Genomic DNA, 26,819 nt, shown 5'->3' on the forward strand with positions numbered 1-26,819 from the left:
TGGGTTTTCCTTTCTTTTTTTAAGAGACAAGACAGCAGGGGAGGAGGTTGTTCAGAACACACAAAACAGGCTGTGTCATCCTTGCCATTGTCACTACGTGTGAGTAAATGGCCCTCCCTGTGGAGTGACTGTCGGCCACCAGGGGGCGCAGAGGCTCCACCAGGCTGCCAGTAGAAGAGGATCAGGGTGAGCCCAAGTACCTTCCAGGGCAAAGACATCCGCCGCCCTGACCCCCTTGGCCTGAGAGATCCCCAAAGAGCTACGGATGGAAGGGGGTGGGCAAGCTTGTGGTATCCCTTTCAAGAAAGGGATAGGGGAACATTCATCAAGCTTGCCTCCCTGGAGCTCAGTCTAGCCCCCCCCCCCCGCCAGCCGATTTATTGCTTTGCAAAGCAGGAGCTGCTCCCTCCCCAGGCAGAGAGGAGAGCAAGCTCCGCACACACACCCGGCTCCCAGCAACCCTGCAAAATTCAGTGCCAGCTTCACATCAGACCAGCCCTTCAGTGGGCAGCAAGGGGGAGGGCCGCGGCTCCTCCACCACTAGGATCCAGGCCAGCTGGATGTGCCCCCCAATCTTCCTTGCCCCTTCAGTGGCCCAGAGGCAGCCCCTTGCCCTGCAGCAAGTAGCCAGGAGGCCTGTCCGGAGCAGAACGAAGAGGTCCGTGGCTGTTGCCCAGGTCAGTCTGCAGAGTCCCACTGGGCTCCCCTCCTCTCCCCGCCCCGTCAGGCTGGAGGACGGACTGGCGCCTGGAGGCAGGGGGAAGAGGCTTGCTTCTGGGCTCCAGGAATGGCAGAGGAGGGCGGCAGGAGAGCACCTGTGTCCTGCACTGGCGCAAGCTGCAGTTGGGGGCAGTGAAGGGGCTCTGCTTTTGCAGAACAGTCAGCGCCCCTGCAGCACCAGAGTCCCGTGAACAAGCAGCGAGGGAGCAGAAGAGGCGTGACGCTGTGTATGGCAGCCGTTGAGGACTCAGGTGAGGCCCATGCTGGCCCAGCCGCTGCCTGTCTCTGGAGGCTGGGCAGAAGAGGACAAGGCAGGAGCTGCCGGGGGGGCACAAGCAGCACCACCAGGGAGTGGGAGGAGATGCTGCTGCCTTTGCCCATGGAGGCTCCCAGCCCAGTCCGGCAAAGAGAAGCCACCTCCTAGACGAAGGCCTCCTGGCTGGGTGTGCCGTTGATCTTGAGGAAGAGCTTGGCATCTTCGCTCTTCTGCTGCTTCTCGCGCTCCAGCCGCCGGCGGAAGAAGATCAGGTAGAGCGGGAGGCAGAAGCCCAGCATGCTCGCCCCCAGGAGCCCCACGTTGACCTGCAGGAGGACAGAAGAGGCCGGCAGTGTCAGCAGGAGGAGGAGGGCAGAGGAAAGGCTGAAGCTCAGCCCAAGATGAAGAGCCTGGTGGCCAGCAGAAGGCCTGCAGCAGGCATGGGGGGGGTGAGGGTAGGGGGTTCCAGCTGCCCAGCACCCCCCTTTGCCCCGAGATCCTTGTGGTGCCTTTGTACAGGGAGCAGGAGGAGGGTGTGGCGATGGCAGCAAAGGAGCTGCTCCAGGACAGCAACAGAGGGTTGGTTCTTGCAGCTCAGCCTGCCTGGAGCCTGATCTGTTTGCACAGGGGCTTCGGAGGGGCTGTGGCTCAGTGGGAGAGCCCAGGGAGTGCTGGGAACAGGAACGGCCCCAAAGCCCTGCTGCCAGCCAGTGCTGGCAATACTGAGTCAGAGGGCCAGCTTGGTTAGACTCTATAAAGCAGTAGCCCCTGTGATCGGATTCCCCAACACTCAGTGGTGAGGATGATGAGGAATGTCACCTTGAAGCACCTGCCTCCCCCAGCTTGAACTGGAGGGGAGAGCCTTCTGCAAGCAAAGCATACTCTCCAGCGTACTCTCCCTGCCCCCAGGATGGGGGGAACAGCTGAGGGATGTGAGGCCCCTTCCCTGGGTGTTAATAAAATAAATTATTAATAAAATAAAATAATAATAATAATAATAATAATAATTATTATTATTATTATTATTATTTATACCCCGCCCATCTGGCTGGGTTTCCCCAGCCACTCTGAGCGGCTTCCAACAGAACACTAAAATACAATAACCTATTAAACATTAAAAGCTTCCCTAAAGAGGGCTGCCTTCAGATGTCTTCTAAAAGTCTGGTAGTTGTTTTTCTCTTTGACATCTGTTGGGGGGGCGTTCCACAGGGCGGGTGCCACTACCGAGAAGGCCCTCTCCCTGGTTCCCTGTAACTTGGCTTTTTGCAGTGAGGGAACTGCCAGAAGGCCCTTGGCGCTGGACCTCAGTGTCTGGGCAGAATAATGGAGGTGGAGACGCTCCTTCAGGTATACTGGACCGAGGCCGTTTACCTATGCAACCTGGGTATGTTTACACGACAAGGCCAGGTGTTGGTTGGAGGGCAGGATCTGACCTCCTGCTCAGATCTGGGCTGGGGGGGAAAGAGCTGGAGGAGATTCCATGTGGCCAGGATTTTGCCCCCACCCCACTTGGGATTATCTGCTTGGGTATCATTCGCTGGCCAACAAGCCAAGATCTTCTCGGGGACAGAGCACTGCCCCTGCCCCTGCAGCAGCCTAGGAGCGTGGGGGCTCTGCTCTCTTGAAAACCCTTTGGGGGGGGGTTAAGGCATTGTGTGGAAGTGGCTCCTCCCCAGGCTGGCTGGTTGCCACAAGAGCTCTGCAAGCTCCTGCTGCAGGCCAGCAGCACCCACTGGGGTCTCCCCACAGTAGCTCCAGTTGTAAGGGAAGGAGGGAAGGGGTCTGTGCTAGCCCCAAACCCAGGAAGAAACAGAAGCTGGAAATGCCAAGCAGTTACCGAACAGTTTCTTCCCCCGGGAAGACACAGCGCCCCCAGGAAGGAGTCCTCTGCTCCTGCCAGCCTCCCTCCGGCAGCACTGCTCTGCTGCGCTCCGCAACCCATGTGCCCCCATCATGGTTTGGAAACAGACCAGCGGCTGCCAGCCAGCCCTCCGCTGCTCCCAGGCAGGTGTCAGGTGCTCTGCTGTCTAAACAGAAAACAACGTGGCCTCTGGGAGCCCAGCCAGAGGATCCAAGCAGCCTCCCCCACTTCCCAAACAGGCCCTGGAACGCCTTCCAGAGCGGGAGCTGCAGCAAAGAGACCAGGGTGCCATGGGGGAGCCTGTGGGGCAGAAGCGGCAGACTTGGTCCCATAACCTTCTGCTCCAAAGGAGGAGGAGGCAGCACCTGTCAAAGGCTCTGTCGTTCCTGCACTGCCAGATGCAGTAAATGTGGGGTGCCGGCTGGGGTGAACCCCAAGAGGGGAGAGATGCTGCTGCCCTCCGAATCCTTCCTGCTTGGGGGCTTCCTCTCTTGGGGGTACCTGGGCCACGGGTTTCCTGCTTTTACAAGAGCCCTGCCAACCAGAGGGAGACAGAAGCAGCCAGAATGGGCTTCACCCACCCACCCAGTGCGGTTTTCTCCCAAACCAAAGGCAGCTTCTTCAAGTCTGTGCAGAGGAACGGCCAAGCGAGGGTCTCCTTTGCCTCCCCTCCAACTGCTTGTGCCCACTTAAAGATCAGCCCCACCAGCCCTGGCGTGTTTTCCCCACAGGAGAGGGTGAGGAGTGCCTGTGGCTGAGAAAAGCACCTGGGTGGGGACATCAGTGCTGAGCAGAGAAACAGCTGGAGGGGGGAGAGCTATCCCAGCCCTTTGCCTGCTCAGGAATGCCCCCCAAGGCTGCTTTTGGAATTAAAGGGTTGTCTCCAACTCAGCTCTACTCCGACTAAACTCATCAAAATGGAGAGTGCCACAGAGGCCAGGTCTATTGATTTAAATGGGTCTCCTGAGTAAGATGCAGCCGACTGATTGTCCCTTGCCGTTTCCTCTGCACAAAAGCCAAGCGCTGGGAGCTCCACTCCGCCAGCCGCCCAACCACTTACCCAGAGAGGGTCTCCTTCCAAGGGCCCCATCATGGCCAGGAAGAGGGGCTGCTGCAGGAGGGCAAAGAGGGCGCTGACCAGAGACTGCAGCCCTGTCAAGCTGCCAAATTGCGTGGAGGGGTACCTGCAGGAGAGGGGGGAGAAAGGGGACAGTCATGTTTCTGCACTCGCAGCCTGGCCACGTGGGGCTCCTCCCTGAGCCCAGCCCCACAGCCCAGTACTCTCTGGAAGCAAAGGCCCTTGGAGACTTTTCTAATGGCCCATCAGAATCTGAGCAGGAGGCCCCGTCCATATCTGCAGTCCAGTCCAGCGGCCAGCCAGGTGCGTCCAGCAAGCCCTGAAAGCAGGGTGTGGAGGCAGAAGCCCCCTTCCTGCCTTGTCATCTTCCTCCTCTGCTGGAGGCAGTCAATGCCCCTGGGTGCCAGTCACCAGGAGTCCCATGTGGGGAGGGGGCTGCTGCCCTCAGGCCCTGCCAGTGGGACCTTTCCTTTGGAGCATCTAGCTACAAAACAGGGTGCTGGACTGGATGAGCCCCTGTGGCCGGATTCTGCGCCGGGGCTCTGCTTATGTTCTTCAACACTGGCGTTCAGGGGCACGGAGGCTCCAAGCAAAAAGGCCCCACGTGGCAGACACAGCAAGCAGCCATGAAGCAGGATCTCCCCAAAGCCCTGCCGCTCCCTGGCAATTCACGCTCCTGGCGTTCTTCATTCCAGCCTCTCAGCAGCAGCCTGGGCAATTCTGCCCTGTGCAGAGCACAGCTGGAGCAGCCACAGGGCAGGATGCAGGAGGGGAACTCTGCAGTTTCCCTCCTCTACCTTCAAAGTCTTCAGCAGAACATGGGCAGAGATTATTTTCCCCCTTGCCCAAGGAAAAAGGAGGACTAGATGCTTGTGTTTGGAAGCAGGGCAGGAGTCTGGTTTCCACATCATCAAATCCCACAAAAGGCTAAATGCAGAAGCTTAACTGATCAAATTTAGCTGTCCCAAAGGGATGCTTCTGGGTAACGTGTTCCAAGCTTCCCTAAAGCGGCTGGCAGAGGAAGCTAAAATACATATGGCATTTGTGCCCTGAGTCCAGACCTTGGGCCAGATCACTTGCACCCCAGACTAGAGTGCCCTTGGCCAGAAACGACTGCTTTGGACCAGAGGCCCCTGGATTTCAACTCTCCACACACCCTGAGCTGGAATGTGGGGCACCTCTCAGCAAAGAGAGTCCAGGTTGGGCTACAAGCCTTGGCTCCCTTCCCACCGCCTGCCTGGGCACGAAGGAGCCCTCGAGGAGTGGCCCCGCCAAGCCAGGCAGATCAGCATCATTGATTGGAAAGTGTTGAAGGCTGGAGGTTGCCAGGAGAAAACAGGAGCCTGGGAAAGCAGGCCAGCGGGCTTCTCTTCCTCCTCCTCCTCCTCCAGTTGAGCAATGTTGAAAAGCCAAGAACTGGAGCTGGACCAACAACTCCCGCATTGATCATCACGTTCATATACTTCTTTGATTAAAAAACAAGCCCAAGGACAAAAACACCCAAGTCAGGTCTAGCTGAGCTGCAGCAGCTGAAACCGGATCTGGTTATGGGTTGAGCGTTGCATGCCTGATAGGCAAGACCCGGTTCAGAGGAGAGGACTGAACTCCCTTCTTGGGCTCCCCCCAGAGACTCTGGCCTAGATGGGGCTCTCCAAAGGAAGGGGTTGTTGTGGTGGAGAGAAGTGTCTGGGTGGCCTAAGCAGAGGGCGGGATCCCTGGGCTGGGCCTGCGATTAGGAAACTGTTTTGCTCCCACCAGGAATGCTGCAACCAGAGCAGAGGGTGACATCCAATGGGTATCAGGTGCAGAGGAGAGGATGAAAGCATGTGGGTCATGTTCAGCACCCTCCCCTTGAGCAACACCCAGAGAAGCAGGCCCACAGCCAGCAGCCACAGCTGCTCAGAAGCTAATCCAGGAAGGAGGACAAACATGACCCAGAAACGGGCTGGAAGGGAGGGCAAGGTGGCCAGGGAAAAGGAGCATCCCCAGCCGGGAACTGGGTGCCTGTAAACAAAGTGGGCGGCAGCAAAGCCCAGGCGGGCGATTGGGCAAACACACATGGCCAGAGGCCGGCTGAGGACTAGACTTACACGGCTGCGTAGAGGCCGCCCACGGCAGAATGGATGAACCCTCTCACCACGGTGTGCAAGATGAAGGAGAGGATCTGGAAAAGGGGGAAAGACACACAACCCTGAATTCTCACCCCAAGTCACCTTCTGAATGCCCAGCACACTACTTGCCCATCCCTCTTCCCTCTGGGGAGCTTGCAGGGCTGCCCCCTCCCCTCCACAGGGACCCCCTTCCATCCACAGAAGCACTGAAGAAGCATCAGCACACTCGAGCCCAGAGACGTCCCACAAAGCTGACTGTCAGAAAAGAAAGGACATTTGCACGCAACGTGGGACTCCCCCCCCCCTTGGGCCTGACCCAACAGGTCCTTCTGATGGTCTTTTGACCAAGCATCTTTCAATTCAGCACATGTTGTCTGCCTATTGGGAGCAGGTGGGGTTGGAGGAGCACCTTGTTCAAACAGGCTGGGAAGTGGGGATCCTGCTCACGGGAGACGCTAAGCCAGCAAACAGGTGAGGCCTGGACTGGCCCCCACAGCACCCCCCGGCCCAGTTCCTGCCTCTCCCGTGCTGAGTCTTTGACAACTGCTCTCCCTGCCAGCTACTCACTTGTAAAGGCAGGTTGGGAATGAGGCAGGTGATCCCAAAGCCCACCAGCAGCAGATTGGTAAAAGCGAAAGCACGGGTGGCGTTCTCCACCTTCTGGATCTGCCTGTCTCGGGGCTTCTTCTTGCTGCCCCTGCAGGGAGAGGGAGAGAGGAACGGAGGGGGTCAGAGGGGCTTGCAGGGGCCGGTGGGAGATCCGCAAGGGAGGAAGGAGGCCCAGGTCTCCAGCCTTTGCTGCACAACAAAAGATGGTGTGAGATTCCCAACGCCTTGGGAGAGAAGGTGGTACCAAAAAAGGATCGAATAGATCAGCAAATTAGAGGAAGAGCAGCTGCTTTGCATGCAGAAGGTCCCAAGCAGGGAATCCCTGGAGAGCCACTGCTGCCAGTTAGTGTAGGTAGTACTGGGGTAAATGGACTGGGGGTCTGGCTGAGTCCAAGGCAGTTTCCTGTGCTCCTGTGTCACAGTCACAGCAGTCGGGGTCTGGGCAATGCCCCTCAATCCTGCTGCCTGGTGGGGGTCCCTGCTGTGGAGTCTCAATTGCTTGGCAAAGAAAGAGGGGCCACAGGAGCCTGCCCCTCTTTTCACCCACCATGCCACAAGTCCTGAGACCCACCTGAGCGTCTGGGGCAGTTGCATCTAAGTTGTGTTACCAGATACTTGCAGGGTGTCCTGTGCTGCTGCAGACCCACCTCAGACCCTTTGGAGGGGCCCAAAGGCCAGTGTTCTACACACACAAGCCCTGGGGTCATGCCAGCAGTGGGCAGCAGCTGAGCCCCTCCTCCCGGACTGCTGGGAGTCCAGTAGCTGCTGGAGGATCTCAGATGCTTCCCCCCTCCTGGGATGCCCTTTTCCCCAGGAAGGCAGCTGGTTGGGTGGCAAGCTGGGGAGAGGAGGTCTAGCCACAAGCCAACCGCTGGCTCCTGGCAAAAACGAAGGCGGAGGCATCTCTCCACATCGGCCTCCAGGCTCTTGGTCTTTCTAGGTCAGCCGAGGGCTGGGCAGACTGTGCTTCCAGCCTTGGCCTAGTGACCTCAGACTCCTCCGTCTGGTTAGACTCCCCTGGGGAGGAAGGAGCTGGGGGTCCCCCTCCCCGGACGGAGGATCCACAGGGCAGCGAGTGTCCTTGCAGCCTGCCTTGGCGCTACTCACTGGCTGGGGGCGCTCCCCTCGTCCGCCTCCTCCGCAGCGCCATCGTCACACTCCTTGAGCTTCCAGTCCATGATGTATCCGATGACGGGGGCCGTCATCAGGCAGAGGAGCTGCAGGACTCCGAAGATGGTGGTGTAAAGGTCCACTGGGAGGGAGAGAGGAAGGGGGACGTCAGGCAGGGCCAGGCGAAGGCCTGTGGGGTTTTGGGTGGCTGGAAAGGGGAGACTGAGAGGGCAGCTGGCCAACAAGCAAAGGAGGGGCACTGTGTGTGATGCCATTTGGGGCAGGCAAGCAGATGGGATGCAGCCCTTTAAAACAGGGGACACCTGTGGCAGCAGTCCAGGTGCTGTGCTCCTCCAGCAGCCAGCATGAACAGGGGGATGATGGGAGTTGGAGTCCAGCAGCCTCTGCAGGGCCACAGACGGGCCCTTCTCTCCTTTGTGTATCACTCCCAGTCCTGAGCCTGGGCGCCTCCTGGGTGGAGGGCTGGTGAACAGCAAGACCCAGCCCCCTGAGGAGATGCAGCCACAGCCCCCCAGGCTGGGGGCAAAGGAGTTTGAGGACAGCAGAGCAGAGTCAGGAGGGAAGTGGGGGTCTGGAAGTCCGGAGTGAAGGCCGAAAGGCTGGCCCCCCCCCCAGCAGAGCTTGCCAAGCAGCAAAGCCCCAAGGAGAGAGGAGGGGTGGGAGGGGGTCAGCCTGGCAGCCGCTCAGCTTCAAGCCCCCCCCCCGCCCGCCCGGCCACTTGCTCGCTCGGCTGCGCTTCCCTTCCCCTCAGCCTCCCTGTTGTTTTCATGAAAGCGCCTCTTGATTTATCTGCCTCGCAGATTCCAGATTTAACAAGCCCAAACTGGATCTCGGTGCGCAAGACACAAATGGTTTCGTCCTGTTGTGCAAAAGACAAACAACCAGCTCATGGAAATCGCTCCCTTTCCTGGCTGGCTCCCTTCCAGCCGCTATAAATACGGGCCTTGAGTCAGCGGCGCTGGAGCTCACAAGCACAACACCCCCTCTCTCCCAGTGACACCCTGTCAGCTGCTGGGCTTCTCCCTTCGCTCTGGGGAGGGCGAGGAAGGGAAGCGAGAGTCAGGAAACTCCCCCCCCCCCCGCCCCAGCCAGCAGCAGCAGCACCACAAGCCGCAGCTGACCGTTTTTTTTCTCCTGCAAACCAGAAAGAGTTGTCGGGGCATTCTGAGGAACTGAACTCAGGTACCCCTGAGCCGCAAGACACCCAAGGGTGTCACGGAAACAGGGCCGAAATTAGCCTGGCATTCAGCTGGTGGCTGCCCTCATGGAGAGGGCGTCTGCCAGCCTATGCTTGGAGGCACAGCCAGGCCAGCTGGACCCAGCCGGCAGCAGCAGGTGCTGGCAACACCTGAAGACCCAGCACAAAGAGGGGTCTGCAAGGAGCACCTCACAGTGTGGCTTCCTGAGCCTCCCCTCCCCCCGCCACAAAACGCCCTAATTTCACCCTGTGCAGGAACCACCAGTGGCAAAGCCGTCCTATGTGGCCAAGATGACAAGCGCATGTGAGCGCCACACTCTCAGTGGAATGGATGCGATTCCCGACACTGAACTGAGAGTGCTGTGCCTTTGAATGATGGAGCTGTCCCCAAAGAACCCTAGGTGGGCAGAGCATGAATAATAATTATATTATTATTATATAGAATGTGTACTTTGTTGGCAGTGCTGGGAATCACAGTTTTGAGAGTAGCAAACTACAGTTCCCATCACTCTTTGGGGAAGCCATGACTGTTAATGTGGCATAAATGTACTTTAAACGTATAGAAGGGAGGTGGAACTAGGAACTGTTGGCTTCCAATACTTCTAAAGCCCCAAGGACCTCTTGGGAGGCCACTGACGAGTCAGACGCCCTTTTATTCGAGAAAGGGGCTTGGAGAATATTTCAAGGCACAATTCCGTTGGCGTGAGGCTGCCGGGCGGCTGACTCTGTGCAGCCAGGGAAAGCGCTGCTCTTCCCTTGCAAGCCGCTGGGGGGGGGGGAAAGCTGCACCCACCTGTCTGCAGATCCCCGTCCACCAGGAACTCCAGGATGTTGTTCATGGCGCCCATGTAGAAGATGAGCCTCAGCTGCGTGACGCACATGGTGACCAGGCTGAGCAGCAGGATGGGGCTGAATACACTGTGCATGAAGGACGGGGAGGCTGCGGGGGGAGGGAGGAGGAAGGAAATAAGGAAGGAGGCTCCTTGGGAGACGCCAGTTGCCCCCTGGGCCACTTGGCCAGCACAGGGTCACTGAGGCAGCTCCTGCTAGCCGGGGCCGCCTGGCCATCCCAAATCACACTCTGCATTCATCCCGCAAATGCGTAGCCCCAGATCACTTGCTGGGGCTGGGAGGAAACAGTCTGTGCAGGCATGGCTGGCCAAAGTGTGTGGCCCACACAAGTGGAGGAAGCAATTTCCCCCTGTGCTGTGCGTTTCGTGATACTGCTTTTCATGCTCCTATAAGCTTTCAATTTGGCAGTTTTTACTAAGATTGTGCTTGTTTTACTTCTGGACACTCTGTTGGGGACCAAGTGGGGCTTGCTGAATATCTGCGCAGACAAAGGAAGTGCCCCACCATCAGTAAAGGTGCAGACAACCCTCCCCGTGTCTTTCATGGTTTGGTCAACTCCTGCCAACCCTCTGGAAGAGAGAGAGGGGAACGGCCCTGGGGCTGGGCAGGGGGCCATTTGCTCCCTGGGGGAGGAGGAGGAGGAAGAGTAGGCCCTTCCCAGGACGCCCCCAGTCCTTCCTCCGAGGGGGAGATGAGGGGGCAGCTCACACTGGACTCTGCATCACCAGAAACACACAACTGTAAGACAAAGTTGCATTTCCACATGAGGGGGGTTGGCAGCCCTGACAGCTCTCTCTCTCTCTCTCTCTCTCTCTCTCTCTCTCTCTCTCTCTCTCTCTCTCTCTCTCTCTCACACACACACACACACACACACGTGGGTCCAGGAAGAGACAACCTTAGGACCATCTTGCTGGTTGCCCCACCTGCACTGTCCGGCTCGCACTTGACTTCCAAGTCTACGGTGGAGAGACAGAGGTTCTTGTTCTCCTGCAGGGTGGCCAGCTCCTTTTGGTTCTTCATGGAGCCGCCCACACTCAGGCGTCGGCCCACCGTCGTCACCTGCTTGTAGAACTGCTTCCCGGTGATCTTGTGGTCAAATCCCAGCCAGCTGAACTTGATCTTCACCCTGTCCAGTGGGAAGAAAGAGGGCAGAGGAGGGTTGGGACGTCTGCCTGACCTGCTGCCCTACTTGTAGCATCCGGGCTGGGCTGCTGACGGGCACCCGCTTCAAGGGAGCATCTGCCCCGGACTGCCTGCAGGGAGGCGAGGCGTCAGCCACTCCGGGACCACAAACAAAAGAGTGGTGGTTTGGAAATGCCCTGCCTGCGTCCCCAAACACCTGCCCACCCCTGGCTGGCATGAAGCTCTGGAGAGGCCTTGCTCATGTGTGCAACACAATACCCTCAGCATATTTTACTTGCCATGTTTTTAGGGTTGAATCATGGAAGTAATGTGGAAATGGCAAGCTCCTGTTTTACAGGGGGTGAGCTAGATGGGTCCCTTGCAATGTAACAATTCTACGATTCAATGCACTGTGGTGGACGAGGTGAAAAATTCCCAGGAAGGGCCACCACACATCCCAAGGAAAGCCTTGGGAGGGGAGGGTCTCAGAAGAGCAGCCAAGGGTCCCCCCCAACACACACACACAAGAGGACCTACGTGTAGTCCATGTCTTCTGGGCCTGGGAAGGGCTCAAGGGGCCAGTTGAAGAAGCAGTTGAAGAAGACAAGGCCGGCACAGCAGGCCCAGACAACCAGGATGAGGATGAAGGAGACGCCAAAGTCATAGATCACCTGGAGGGGCAAAGGGAGGAAAGGCAGCCATCACCAGCCAGGCCCTTGGGGGGGTCACCAGAGGTAGCGACAGCAGCAGGACCCCCTCCTTCCCCACGGGCTGGGGGGGGGGCATCTCAGGTCGAAGGCATTTGCCATGGAAGAGTCAGGAAGTCAGAACAGAAGCACAGAAGATGCTCCATCTATTTTTCTGTCATGTAACTCTGCATCTTCTTGCAATGAATTCCGTAAGTCATCACAGTCAACCTCAAAGGGAATGAGACAAATGTATGGGGGGGGGGGCCTATCAAGAGGTGTTTGATAGCGAAACAGAGCAGCCCCACCAGCCGAGGGGCCCTTTCCCCAATGCCAGAGATCGGGAACGGAAGGGGAGAGTGCTGGGCCTGTTCCCCTGACCTCCTGCTTGGGGCTTTCCCGTCCCGTGTCAGGCCTTAAGGCCAATCACACAGCTCGTCCGGCCAACAAAAAGCATCTCCCCACAGCTGGCATTGGGGAGTCTGGGGATTTGGAACTGGATTCTGCACCCGCTGCCCCAAATGTCTTATATCCGTCCTGCTTTTTCTGTCCATCAGTTTGCAATAAGAGCCCCCTGGTATAATGCCCTCTTTCCTGCAGATTCCTCCGCGGAAAGACAAGCTGGGCATGGCTGCCTATTCTGTCAGCCACAAGCGGGTTAAAAATATGAACTCTGCTTATTCTCCTCCAGTTTATTTGCGTATTTTAAGCAAACCCTCGGTTAAGGGGACCTTCACATTCTCATCGTGAGGCCAGCAGAATTCTAGGAAAGCTCATCTCACTTCACGGTGGCATTGAGGTTTTGGGGGGTCAGTAGCAGGAAGCTGGCAGAATGACTGAAATGCCAAGGCCAGTTACTGAGAATTCCCCCACTGCTCTCTCAACAGACGGCAGCCTTGGGGTTTTTTGGGGGGGGCAGACAGTCGCTGTAGAGAAGCTGGAGGAGCTTAAATACCTCCCCCAGAGAGCCCATCCCTGCATTTGGCAAGGGACCCGCCCCCCCCAGCAGCGTCAGTCTCCTGCATCACTGGAAAAGGACCCCATCCGCCTCCGGCAGCAACAAGCTGGAGCTCCCAGCCAACATACCTTGACTCCTGGGAAGGTCACGGCCGACGAGGCGTAAGAGCCAATCATGAGGGCGATGAAGGTGGAGCGAAGGTCTCCAAACATGTTGGGCAGCTGAGAAGGAAGGAAGGAAGGAAGGCAGGAAGAAGGGGAGGGTTAGGGCAGGTGGGCTGTGTGGGGAGGAAAGGAGCCTGTTTACTCGGGAGCAGAAACCAGGGGGGCAGGAGGGGGAGGCAGGTGCTGCCAGGCTCATCAAGAGGCTTCCTAGGGTAGCTTTGGGAGGGAGGTCTCCATATCTTGTGGTATCCAATGCTGGAGGCAGATTTGCTTTCCCTCTTTTAAAGAGTTAAAAGCCGTCTGAGAGCCCCGCAACCCCCTGGCATCCCCACACAGTTTGCAGGCTTTCTGGTACCATTTCAAATGCCTGCAAGCCAAGGCAGGTGTCCAACCAGCAAGAGGAAGCCTCTCACAAGCCCTTTACAGCCCCCTCAGAGCCAGGGAACAGGAAATTCATTCTTTTATTTAATTTGTACCCCACATTTCACGTGGAGATCACAGGACGGTTCACAATGTGAAAATACAAAACGAGAGCACAGTGCCCCCAAAAGCAGCCAGCCCTGCAGGGTCTGTCAGAAGCCACACCAGCTACAGCCAGCAAGCCTGACTACCATCTCCCACAACTGGGCTAGGAGGTGGCTCAGCGGACAAAGGGCTTTGCAAGGCTTGCTCTCTGCACGCACTCGGCTGCCCTCCACAACCCACCCTGGGGCATCCTCGGGGGCCATGGCTGTCCCTTGACACGCAAGCTCAGAATAGCCACTCAGCACCCTGGCAACACGTGGGGCAAAGACTCTTCCGGGACATCAGGCTTTCTGTTTCAAAGCCTTTTCCCTCCAGGATCCAAGTGAGAAAATGCCACAGCTTGTTTGCCTGCAGAAGGCTCTGGGTTCAAAAAAGGCAGCTGCCGTCAGTCAGAGGAGAGAGCCCAGAACGAATGGTGCAAATGCGCTGACTCAGCGCAAGGCAGTTTCCCAAGTGTCACAACAACTCTTGCCCTGGGCTCACCCTCGTGGGAAGAAGATTGCAAAGGCCGGGGCAAGTCTGTGTGGAGGCAGCCGGGGGCAGTGCTGACGAAGTCACCCTTCCAGGCTGCCTTGCCTGCCAACAAAACAAGACCTGGATGCGCACGTACGTCTCAGGTCTTGTCCTTCCCCAGCTGTGGCTGAATGTTGGGTTCGGCTGCGTGCAAGAGGCCCAGCAAGAAGCTGGGGGGGGGGGAGCATTGTCCAGCCAGCTGCCCCCACTAAGGCTCTGAGGAAATGGCTGGTTGGCCTGGCACTTGACCTCTGGAAGCACACACCAGCCTTCACTCAGTAACACAGTCCAGGGGAATATTACGGTAAATGGGACAATTTCCTCCATGAACTCAGCCACCCTGCAGCTTCTGCACACCAAAGGCACCAGGCACACTCGCTCCCTCCAGCCCTGAGAGTCTGCAGTGAGACAAGCATCCCTCCAAGGGGAATGGAGGAAGCACCACTTTGGAAACAGAAAAACAGCTCCCGCCCTTGCCCTGTCTGGGCAAACAATGGCCAGGAGAGAAGATATCTTAGCCTTGCATGGAAAAGAGAAACCAAGTTGTGAAAGGAACTGGCCAGGGGAGAGAGAGAGAAGTGGGAGACTCAGATCTTCCCTGCTCAGTCAGCCTTCCCTAGCCTCCAGATGTGTTGCACCATGGCTGCCATCTGCCCCCACCAGCTGAAGAGACATTTCACTGGCCGCCCATCTGAAGGGGACACAGGCAGGTGCCAGGGAAGGGGGCAGAGACTATGATGTTCTCCACCCTCCCCCAGCTCAAGAGGCCTCCCCCCTCAACATGCCCAGAGAGCTCTGGCTGCTTTTTCCAAAGGCTGTCCGGGCTCCTGTTGCAGCTGCCTGTTTACAGGGCTGAGGATATTCCTGCTGTGAGGATCTCTCCAGCAGGAAAGGGGGGGTTGGCAGTGATGTGGGGGGGGGAGCTTCCACCTGGCTCCGTCCCTCCCCCCCCCACCGCCTCTCTAGCTGCAGCGCTTTGGATGCAATGCAGCAGCCGGGTCCTTAAATAACCCCAGAGCAGAGGAGGCGAGCAGCTTACAGATTTGTTCTGCGTTCAGAGAGGGGAGGGGAAGAGGAAGCCGGCTGCAGCCGCATCCTGGACTGCACTGCAGTGCTGTATGCCACCCGTGGTGGGGGGTGAGGCTGAGGTCCACCCCTGCAGGAGGAGAGGTGCTGGGGGGCTCAGGGCTGCCTGGAGGGAAAGCACCCCAGGTAAAACCTGCTTGAGCCCCTCCAGCTGCCAGAAGAGGGTCTCTGGGAGGCCATCCTGGGAACTGGAAAGCAGATGGTCTCCTGGGTTTAGGGACACACCCCCCCAGGTCCCTTCCACTCAGAGGAAGCCCTGGCTTGGAGGGAGCACACAGCCTGGGTCCAGGCAAAGCCCATTCAGGCTTGGAAAAACTGACAACTCCCCCCTCAAAAAATACCCCAATATCTGCTCTCCAGACTCTTTCACAGCCAGAGTCAATGGGTGCTGGGGTGGACCAGGAGATTTGGGAACACAGAATCCCCCCCGGCAGCCCGTTCCTGTTCTCAACCCAGTTTGGGGCAGGGGACCGCTTGGGGGTCTGTAACCACATCTTCATTTCCAAGAGACTTTGGTGCAACAAAACCACGGCTGGGAGGGGTGAAGGGAGCCTGAGAATGTGCAAGATTCGGGAGAAGGAAGTGAAGCCTTCAAGACAAGCGGAAAAAACAGCCCTGGGCACCAAACGCCTCCACTTCCTCAATGAGGCCTCAGTCCCAGCAGATTCATTCGCTCTTCCCATTTTGAGGTCCCTGAAAGGGCTGGGGGGGTGAAGGGGAGGGACTCTGGGGTGGGGGGCCAGGCAGGGACTCTGGGGTGGGGGGCATCAGCTGCCAGGTACAGGGAGCCCCTCCCGTCCTCCCAGCGCACTCTCTCTGCACTCACCGTGAGCGAAGTAAAGGTCATGCACATCCCCCCAAAGCCGTTCAGTGCCAGGGACATGAAGATCAGCACCGACAGAGCTGAGGAGGGAAGGAGGGAGGGCAGAGGTCGTCAATGGGGCAGCAGGCCCACCAGCAAAAACCCCAATGGCCTTCTAACTCAGCCCCAGCTTTGGGAGAGGGCCACATCTGCCAGCCCCCCAGCTCTGTCCCACACAGAGTGCTGAGATTCCTTTTGCAATGGGACATTCTTCCAGGGACTGAACGTGGGACCTTCTGCCCTGCCACTGAGCTGTGGTCCTTCCCCCAAAGGGAAGATTCTAGTAGTCCTTGTGGTTCTGAATGAGAACCTGAGCAGAGCTGTAGATGAGCCTCTGCCCAGACCAGCAGCAGTTTCTCTGGGGTCTTCCTGATGCCAGCAGCTGCAGTGACCTGGTCCTTCTGTAACTGCAGAGGTGGCTGCCAGGGCTTGAACCAGGGACATTGTCTGCTGCAAAGCCCCCCAATTTGGGGAGGGCTCTCCCCACGGACCTATAGCCCCCTCCCAACAAAGTAGCTTTCAGGCAGGGGCCTCTCCTGCCCCTTTCGCTGGAGATGCCCAGGACTGGACCGGGAAGTGCTGTACCCCTGGGTAGATGTGCCCTTTCTCACATAGCTGGAGAATTAAAACCCCTCATCTCTCAGCTGCTGCCATGTCTGATCATTTAAGGCCAGGGCAGGGGGGGGAATTCTGTCCAATCAGCCTCACCCAGGACGGCCAATGCCCAGGAAGGTGGGAGCTGTCGCTTGGAAGTGTCAGGAGAACCGCAGGCTGCTCACCCTTGATTCAGGCAGTGCTTTTAACCAGCTTGGTTTCTCAGGTGCCACCCAAAGACAGCCAAGGCCCAGAAGGTGGAGTCCAGGTTGGAGGCAGGACTGGGCACAAACCCCACCCGACAGCCCCTGGCCCACAACAACCTCCCCTTCCCCTAGAGACAGGGGTCCCGTCCCCTGTCCCCCCACAACCAGTAGGCGACTTACAGTCCGGGTTGCTGGCTCCATAGGCGATCATGACGCAGGAAACAGAAAAACAGGCGCTGCAATGGAGGAAAAGGCAACTGGTCACAGGCTGGCAGAGCTTAGGAGAAGGATTGATGTCTGCCTTGCCATGTCAGTCTTAGCACAGGGACACCTGAAGCCAGCAGATATGGTTTCTCTGCCTTCGTCACTCATTCTGATTTCCTCCCAATTAATGGAGGCTGAAACAGGAAGACAGACTGATACAGGCTTCCCTCTTTGCCCCTCCTTCCCCCTCTTCCTCTCCGGTCTACTTTCCAAGACATCCGTGCTGGATCAGGGCAAATGGGGAGCCCCACAGGCCCAACACAAGACAAAGTGGGGGAGGGAGTGGTGGTGCCACCAGCTGAGTCCAGTAACACCTGGAGGCCTCAAGGTTGGGGGAGGCTGGCCTGTTTGCAGGTTCATCCCCAGGAGAGAAGGCTGCTCCCCTCTTCTGCTGCAGAGATGGGCCAGCTTTTTACCATTGGCTTGCTCCTGCACTTTTAAGAGCAGTCTGGCCTGCAGACATCAGCAGGTGGAGCTTCCTACAGCCTGGAGATGAGCAGGACTGTTTCCTCACCTCTGCAGACCAAGCTGCAATGGTGGTTCTCCCCACCCCCACCCCAGGCCACTTAGGAACCTCAAGAGCTCTGCTCTTTGCCTTTAATCCCACCCCCAAAAAATCTGGAGTCCCAGGTGCTAGGCCAGGCAGTCCTGTTTCCAAAGACCAGTTGCTGGAAATCACAGGAGGGGAGAAGACTCTGGTGCACAAACGCTGTTTGTGGGACTCTTGCAGGGCAGTGGGCTGGCCCCTGAGAGAGCAAGATGCTGGGCTGGATGGGCCATGGGCATGATCCTGCAGGCTGCTCTTTATGTTCTCTTTATGAATGTCAGAAGTAGCTGGAACAGGCCAAAGGGGACCCGCCTGGTCACACCCTGTCCTCACAGGGACCATCCAGGCGCCCCCCAAGGGAAGCCCCATAACAGGGCTTGAGCGCAACAGAGATTCCTAGCAACTGGTACTCAGAGGCAGACAGCCTCACCCAGCGAAAGGCAGTACACAGCCACACTGGCCCCTGGCTAGCAGACATTCCTGCCCACATTCCCCTTATCCTCTTCTAAAGCCATCCCAGCTGCTGGCTGTCACTGCCTCCTGCAGTTGGGGGCAAAGCAAAGGCTCAGGCAAGGGAAAACACACACAAACACACACACAAACACAAACAAACACACAAATCACAAACACCCACAAATACCCACAAACACCCACCATGCGCTAAGGACCAGTTCTGCTTCGATTCGGGAAACCTCCAGCTTGGACCCAGCAGGCCTGGTCTGATGCCCGGGGGGAAACCCTCGCAAGACAGCCCCCAGCCTCACCTTCCCAGCAGCCGCAGCTTTCGGGGGCCATACTTGTCCATGACGATGCCCAGGGGCAGGGTGATGGCGCTGAGCAGGAAGGAGCCCACGGTGAAGGCGAGGTTCAGCATCTCATCCTGCTCCTTGCAGATCAGCCAGCCGTTCATGCGCACCTCGGGCTCTGGGCCCGCCAAGGCTGCTGCCACCGTCCGGTTGCCCAGCGCCAGGGAGGAGTTGGCGGGACTGGTGTGCGCCGAGCTGGTGGAGTTCTCTGGAGGGAGATGAGGGAGGTCAGCCCAGGCAGCAGCCGCTGTTGCAAAAGGAAGCTCAGCCTCTCAGGGCCCTTTGGGACTAACAGGGCGGCTGTAGCAGAAAACCTCCAGCGGCCAGAACTGGCTCCATTAGGAGCAGAAAGCCATCCAGCGACCCACCTGGCTCAATATAATCTGCACGGACTGGCAGCAAAGGCTCTCCAGGCATATATAGAGGGACCAGAGCTCAGTGGTAGAACATCTGCTGGGCACAGGAACACAGGGAGCTAGAGGCCTTATACAAAGTCAGACCCTTGGTCAGCCTAGCTCAGTGCTGCCTACACTGACTGGCAGCAGCTCTCCAGGGTTTCAGGCAGGGAATCTTTCCCAGCCCTACCTGGGGATTTCAGCGGGGATTGAACCCAGGATTGTCTGCTGCCCCTGAGCTACAGCCCTTCCCCAGGCAAGAGACCCTTCTCTGCCTGTAGCTGTGGGGAGCTGCTGCCGGCCAGTGTGGGAAATACTGAGCAATATGGACAGACTCTGTTCAATCACCCAATCTGGGAAGTGCTGCTGCAGCAGCTGTGAGCTCAGAGAAGCACAACACCCACACACCCCTTGCTCAGAAGCATTTCAAACCCAACAGCTGGCTAATGCCCACCCACCCCTTTCCCCCACCCCAACGAGGGAGGCCTCTATTGCCAATGGCTCTGTGCAAATATTAACTAAACTCCCAGATACGCTCCCTCACCTGGGCACCCGCAGAGCAGCTCAAGCACGCAGAGCCTGGGGGGGTGTCCTCCAGACCGAGAGGGAGAAGCAGGAAACAGGTGGAGGGGGAAGGCCAGACTCTGCCAAACTGGGGGGGGAGGGGGTTCAGAGAAAACCACAGCAGCCACTGGCAAGGGAGGGGGGCTGCCAGTTGGAGGCTGCCTGTGACCTGAGCACCCTCGGCTGCAGCTCAGTCACGCCAGTTACCAGTTGAGCGCAGGACTGGCTTTGCAGGAGCAGCTGCCTCACCACAAACAGGGGACTGTTTGTAGTGGAAACACAGATTCTGGCAGGGGACACTTTGCCATGCCCTTGAGAAGCCCCGGCTCAGGTGACAGGCACTCCTACCTGGCATGGACCTGAGGGCATCGAGGGCACGGAGGATGATCAGCCCAAGGACCTGCGGGCCAAACTGAGTTGGTGGGGATAGCTCTCTGGAGCCAAGGTGGGGGTCTGAACAGGGACACTCCCTACGCAGCAACATTTCACTGCAGGCCCCACCTGTGCAGGAGCTTGGCTTCCATTCTTAATCCCACCCAATCCAGTCTGGGCCTTTTGGTGGTTTTTCACTGGTGGTGCCACCTCTGTGCTCAGCCCTGGCTTGTTATCCCTCATTCGTTGGCCCCAGGCCCAACCAGGAATCTCCTTAGGGGTGTCCACTCCTCAGTCCTCTTTCCCTGCAACCCACTTATTTCATACAGTCTGCATAAGAAGGAGAGCCCTGAGCAGCAGTTGGATCAGGCCCCAGGAGGCCCACAGCGCCCAGCCCAGTGCCCCAAACAGCCACACTCATGGTTCCCAGCAACAGGCATTAGTGGGGTGAATTTACTGCTTCCAAGAGGGGAGGGAGTGCACAGCCATTGTGGCTTAACTGGCTCCCTGTCCCCCAGAGAGGGGTTCCCTCTGCCCCACGGCTGCTCGAGTTCTCCCGGGAGTCCTGGGTGGGTGTGATTCAGGCTACACGCAAGTACAAACCACCACAGACTTCTTTTACATAATGACAACAACAGGTGGAGAAGTTAAGAGCCAAGTTCCAGCAGGTGACTTCAATGAAAAATACACTGGTTGGGGGGGGGGGAGGACACACCAGAGTGCTCCCCATGAGCAGCTCCCCACTCTGCATTCTGAAGGCACCAGGATGTTCAGTCTCCATCATCCTGCGGCTAAGAGGATCTCAGGTAGCAGGTGATGCAGAGGGCTTAGCGCTGAGACTCTGGAAGCCGGGGAAGGCAATAAACCTGAGCTGGCTGGATCAACAAACAGCCTGCTGAGAGTTCGGAGGCAGCTTCCTACTTGCAACTCAAGCTTGTGCCGTTTTCCTCCCCACCCCACAAACAGAATGTCCCCCAGCCGCAATCCAGGCAGGCCAGGCTGCAGCCTCCAGGCAGCCTCTTTGACATTCATTAACCCAGGAAACTGAAGGAGAACAGGGTGATCTCAGCCGTCTGCCCAGAGAGGGAAGGGCGGAGCGAGAGCAGACACAGGATTTGCACAGAGCAAGACCCTTCTCCCCCCCCACCCCCCCAGCCCAGCCTTCAGCTCCACTCTGGAAGGAAAACGCAGGCAGAAACAACAGCAGCAACAGCAGCAGCCCTAGACACCCAGATAAAAGCAGATAAGGGAAGCAGAGTCAGCAGGGAGAAGATGCTGGCTCAACAGGTTACTAGGGCAACGGGTTAGTGGAGCAACCGATTAAGACTGGGCCAGAGTAGAAGGAGCGGGTGGGCCAGGTTGGGGGGGGGGAGGGTCCCTTCTCTCTAGGTAGAAGCTCCCCTCTGGGGGTGAGGGTGAGAAGCCAGCACCCGTTCTGGAGGGTCCAGAGTCCCTCCTGGCACAGAGGAGGCTGAAGGTCTCACAAGGAGCCATGTGCCTTGCAGCACAGCCCCGCACCAGAGTCCCAGCCGAGGAATGGGGCTCCCTTTGGCTGTGACCCCACACCTTGACCCTTGCCCTCTGGACTCCACCCCTCCTGCCCTGTGCCTTGGCTGCCTTGACTCAGCAATCTCAGTTTCTCTTTTCTGGCAAAGGGGGCCTGTTTCCTGCCTCCGGGAGCCGAAGCAGAAGCAGCCTCAGAGGGCAGGAAACCAGCCCGGAGCAGAGTCATCCCTTGAGGGACCGCCCTGGGCCCCTTGCTCTCCACCAAACCTCTGCCTGGCCCTGAATGGGGCATCTCTTCAGACCCAGTGAAAGATTGACTTGGCGTCCAAAGGGCAGTCCTGACCAAGCCAGACGGAGCAACAAAGAGGACGCACACACACACACGGCTGGGCACCCGCAAGAGCCCCAGGAGGCTGCCAGCCTCCAACAGACTTCTTTGGATGCTGCCTCCTCTTACAACTGTTGCTGCCAAGGGGGGGACCAAGGACAGCCCTGAGATAGCAAAGGCCAGTCTGTTTGCCTGCCCACCATCTCAACTCCTGGTCCAAAAGGCAGCAGGAATGCCCCTCTAGCCCAGGACTGGCCTGCCAGATTCATCATCAGAGGCCACCTGCAGGAGTCGTGGCACCATCAGGGGCAGGAGAGAGGCCAGGGCCTGAGCCCAGAAGGCGTGGGGAGGGCAGCAGGCACAGCAAGGTTGCCTTAGGCCCAACGTTCCCTAGACAGGGACGGGCACAAGACCACTAATTCCAGAGTCCAAAACTACTGAACTCCACCACCCTAAACCGGAAATGTCTCCTCGGTCATTACTGAGCAATAAATGGCAGCACCTTTTTCCAATTGCAACACAAGGCATTTTTTCTGCAGATTAGCAGAAGTCTTCTGATAAGCTTTAAGGCCGTCAGCAAATATGTAAGCAGCCAAGGTGGGGAGGGGGAAGGAGAAGATGCTGTTTTAAATAAATCTCTCCTGGCCAGTAAGGTCTGCTCCAGCCTTAGCAGGAGGGGAGCAGCAACAGAGTCCACCTAGTTGCTCCAGTGTTTGCTTCATTCCCCCCCCCCACTCTGCTCGCAGCTGTTAATCTTTGGCAATCATCTAGATCCATTTACAAGCTAATCATTAGATGTTGCAAGGGAAGCGCCTAGAGCGGAGCCTGGGAAGCTAGGAAAAAGGAGAGAGAGGAGAGAGAGAGGAGATCCTGCTGTGCGACACTGGGGGCCACCAGTCCTGGGGGGGGGTGTACGGGGGGGGGCAATTTCCTGGCAGTGACTGGCCCTCAAGAGCTTGAGAGGTGGGCTGTGGGAAACGCTGGTGAGTTGCAGCTCTCCTGGCCATTGGCCACGTTTGCTGGGGCTGATGGGAGTTGTAGTTCAGCAGCCTCTGGAGAGCCACAGGCTTTGCCTGCTTCAGATACTTTAAATCCCTTCAGGAAAGGGGGGAAATATGTGGTATGTGGGGATGCTCATCGGGCACTCCTACTACTACTACTCTGGACCTCCCACTCCTGCCTACCTGGGATGAAAGGAAATCCTTCCAACCTCAGTTTAGAGAGAGGGTCTGCTTCTCCCACCGGTCAGCCTGTGGCTCATTCTCCACCCCATCCAGCACAGAGCACGGCACTTGGACACGCACAAACACGCCCCTTTCCCAGGCCAGCTTCCAGCCTGGCCTGCAAATGCTGTCTCCAGTTGAGCTGTTTGAGAAGCAGCTCAAGCTGGCCAGGAATGGAAGTTTGTTCCCAAGGCCTGCCTGGCAAATGCAGAGGGAGGAAGCAAGGTCAGCTCTGGCCAGAATCCCAACCTGGTGGCATAGGCGCCTCCCCCAGCAGCACATGCGCCCTCCCGGGAGAGCTGGGAAGCCATTGCTCCCCTTACCTGGCGGGGGGCACAAGTAGGAGTAGAAGCCCTCGGACTTGAGCATGATGAGGAGGGAGCCCCAGCCCAGGAGGACGGCAGAGAAGAAGAGGTTCTCCACCACGGCCGTGCAGGCCATCCACCAGCGCCGCCGGTGGGCCGTGGCCAGAGTGGGAGCCATGACGACGGTGAGGAGGGCGAAGGCGAGGACGGCGGGAGGCAAGCAGGGCCTTCTTCACGTGGGCTCCTCCAAACTGCAAGAAACAGAAAGCGGTCAATGCTTTGGCCCTAGGAGAGCTCCCAAGGGGTCTGGAGCCACAGGAGCAGCCACCTCCTCAAAGGAGGAGGTCCCAATCACACCTCTAAGTGGTGAGAGGAGGAGGACCAAGGAGACACAAGACCCTCAGCACACAGGCCTGCCCGGCCACCATGAATAGTGCTAGTAGCCGCTTACATTGAGGGGGGACAGAGGATGAGGGAGAAGCACCACCGGGGGGGGGGGGACACAGCGTTAAATTCTAGGTCAGGGAATGCAAAGTTCTGTCAAGTTTTAATTGGGCTTTGAAAATTAAGCAGAATCCAGATTCAGCAGAAGGAAGCAACTTTTTGTGGGGTGCGAAATAAATTGAGTTATCCTCCAGCCCGAGTGGCAGAGAAGGGAAGCAAGACCCTGAAAAGTCCTGATCAACCCCCCTTGACTAAGCCATTTCTATGATGATAACTCCTGGGGTGGGGGAGGACTGACTGGGGAAGCGGATTGGGGAGGGGGCTTCCAGGTAACCTCCCCCCCTTCTCATCTCCCAGGCATATCAGACAGGTGGTTTCCTATCCTTTCTTCCACTCTGTCTCTTCTGGTGCCGTTTTCTGCTTCTTTAATATTTGTTTAACTGGATTTATTTTCAATCTTTGTTGTGCTGTTGTGAATTCCCCACCCACCCCTCATAATTTGGAAGCATTTTAAAAGCAGGGTATACATAGCCAAAATAAAGATAATAATAATAATAATTCATTTTCTCTCTTACTGGACCCACCCCCCTTGTAAAACCAGCCAGAACTGCTGCAAGAAGCAGCCCCTTGAAACTGCTTGGGGGGCCACTGGGAGCAGCTCCCCAGCTCAATTAAGCTCTCCATCCCCAAAGCCTTTTGGTGGAGAGGAGGGGGCACTTGGAGGCAGACACAGGTGCCCCTCCGCCCAGGACTGAGGACCAAGGATCTCCATGGGGCTCCATGTCAGGCGATCTGTGGGTGGCTCAGTCCAAGGCCATGATCCATGTAAGTGACTCCTCATCCTGTACCTGTTGGCGTTTCCCCTTTTCTTGGCTCAGAGGAGGAGGCAACAGCCAAGGCAAGACAGAGGGGACAGAAAATTCCAGTGGCAAGTTATGAATTAAGAAGCCAGACCATGGGGTCAAAGGGCGTTCGCCCGGGACGGGTGAACTTTTAGCAAAGATATGCAGCGTATTGGAAAAGTGGAAGGGAGCCAAGGAAACTTTAAAAGAACCAGGAATTGCAGGCCCAGAGAGCACGTAGGAGGAGCAAGTCTCACCTGGCAGCTCCTGCAAAAGAGAGGCCAGGCACTGGGTGTTCTCAAAGTGTCAACAAGCACATCGATAAGGATCATCCAGCAAACATGATACCCCTGGACTTCCCAAAACATCTCCACAAAGTAAACTCAGCAGTGATAGGATTAAGAGGAAGGTTCCTCTTCCAGATAAACAAGAGGGAATAATAAATGGGGAGTTCTCACAATGGAAGGGGGAAGAAAGTGGGGGGGGCAGGTCCTCCAAGGATCACTGTTATTTAATTATAATTAAAAAGGCAGTTGACTTTTACATGCATTTCAAGACAGTTTACAAACACATCACAGAAACAGGTAAAACTAAGTTTTGAAAGCGGTGCTAAACCAACTTCTGAATAGAGGGGTAAAAACAATGGAAAATGAGCCCCTGGAGGCAGGCAAAGATTTTCTTCCACCCAATATGGGGAGTTGTGCTTTTTAACATGCGACCAGGAGTTGGGGTGAACAGAGAAGTGGCCAAGTCTGCTGATGGTACCAAATTATCTAGGGTGGTTAAAAACGAAAGAGGAATTTCCAAGGATTTCCAGAAGGATCTCTCCAAAATGGACTATCAGATACAAGTGTGGTTTTCTGTGGTGCACGTTTATTGGGTGGGGGGTGAAATTCTGATGGGCCACTATCTGAATGATAATCTTGGTCATTTTAATTAAATGAAAATTAAGGGAAAGGATTTGCTGAATTAATAAATTAGAAATTGGAATACAGAAAGGGGAGGTATGAGGAAGTCGGGGAAGTAAGTGGGATTGAAATTATACTTGTTTTTACTTTTGTCTGTTTGTATTATTGTTTTGTTTTGTTTTTATATAATTTTTGAAACTTTAATAAAAATATTTTTTTTAAAAAAAAAGATAATCTTGGTCATTTTACCCATTGTTATCTTTTTAATTGTTTATATTGCTTGTTTTATGTTGCTATGGCCGTTGGCTAATGCGAATAAAGTTTATCTATCTATCTATCTTCTGATGGGGTATGAACTGGCTGTGGTCATTTAAGAACTATCCAGAGCATCTCTCCACAGCTAATAGAAGCTTGCTGAGCAAAGGAGGTGGGTGGTTTAAAGTGTGGGAAGGGTTAATCAGTGGGGCACTGGGAACCCAAAGCCCAGTCAGCAGAATAGAGCCCCCATGCTAATTCTGAGTAAGTAATGCATGTTGCTTCCTAAATTGTGGGGGGCTCCCATAAGACCATGAAGTTAGGAGTCTAAAATTACCCAATTGTGCAACTAGGTTAAACCCCACCACCACCCACACAGCAAAATGGCCCCAATCCAAAGTGCACCCGGAGACAACTATTTAGAAGCAGAGGAAAAGAGCCCTCAGCATGCAGCTGCAGTTAAAAACGGGAAATTATTAGGCAAGGCAGAGAGAACTGGCCTTGACTCATGATGCCTTTGCATAAATCTGTGGTGCAGCCGCACAGATCTGGAAGCAAGAAAAAGAAAGAAAGAAAGAAAGAAAGAAAGAAAGAAAGAAAGAAAGAAAGAAAGAAAGAAAGAAAGAAAGAAAGAAAGAAAGAAAGAAAGAAAATTGCAGAGTTGGAAAAGGTTCATAAGCGTGCCACCAAACTGATCCAGGGAATGGACAGACTCCCCTATGAGGCAATGCTGCTTTTGGGTCTTTTTAGTTTAGAGAAAAGATAAGAAGAGAGATCACAGAGGTGTGATTATTCCTGGTGTGGAGAGATAAAAGTTTCCCCTCCCGCAGGGGCCGCACAATGAAGGCAGAAGAGCAGGAGATTAGGACAATCCAAGAGAAGGGACTTCTTCGCACACAGCACCCAAAAACTCTGGAACTCACCATCACAAGATGCGGCAATAGCTGCCAAGATAAGATGAATTCGACAGAAACTAGATGTATCGAGCGCAATCAGCCAGGATAACGAAGTAAAGCCTCCATGTGCTAAGGCAGTGTACCTCTGAAGATCACATGCCTGATTAGGGGGAGGCTGCTGCTTGGGGGGCGCCCGGAAAGGACCCCCCCCCAAGGAGATACTCGCTCGGCAAGGCTCCTCTCTCCTCCCATTTAGCAAACAAGGGGGCTCCCCCATTCCACCAGGACACCCCCAAGAGACGCTCCTTAGGGCAGAGCCACCCCCCCAGCGCCCCACCGGGTCCCCAGCCTGGAAGTCGAGTCCGGGACGGGGGTCCCACCTCATCCCTAAGCGAGATGGGGAGAGCGCGGCGAGGGGACTCCGGGGTCCCCAGGAGGACGGACTCGCGCGGGATCGCCCGGAGGAGAGCGACGGGGCGCCCGGCTCGGGGAGGGCCAGCCGGGGCAGCGCCCCTCCGCGTCCCCGGGCGCAGCCGGCCTCCCGCGGCTCGCTCACCTGCCGGTCGCGGCTCTGCTGCTCCGCCGCTGCTTTCCTGGGCCGGGCCGGCAGCGGCTCCGCGCCTTTTATGCGG

The 26,819-nt window shown here is 56.6% G+C and overlaps 1 protein-coding gene across 1 annotated transcript; it reads right to left on the bottom strand.

Annotated features, from left to right (window-relative positions):
* SLC43A2 (solute carrier family 43 member 2) lies at positions 1-26,807 on the bottom strand. The gene is made up of 14 exons (XM_081890410.1): positions 26,744-26,807; positions 22,861-23,093; positions 18,108-18,357; positions 16,713-16,768; positions 15,697-15,773; positions 12,711-12,803; positions 11,476-11,609; positions 10,740-10,942; positions 9,758-9,904; positions 7,743-7,887; positions 6,594-6,723; positions 6,006-6,079; positions 3,898-4,021; positions 1-1,302 (listed from the first exon to the last, which is right to left on the bottom strand). The coding sequence occupies exons 2-14, from the start codon at positions 23,018-23,020 to the stop codon at positions 1,141-1,143; spliced, it is 1,755 nt and encodes a 584-aa protein (XP_081746536.1). The 5' UTR covers positions 23,021-23,093; positions 26,744-26,807; the 3' UTR covers positions 1-1,140.
* Positions 26,808-26,819: the final 12 nt, after the last annotated feature.

Source organism: Podarcis melisellensis (assembly GCF_964234715.1).
Source record: "Podarcis melisellensis genome assembly, chromosome: 15".
Lineage (NCBI taxonomy): Eukaryota > Metazoa > Chordata > Lepidosauria > Squamata > Lacertidae > Podarcis > Podarcis melisellensis.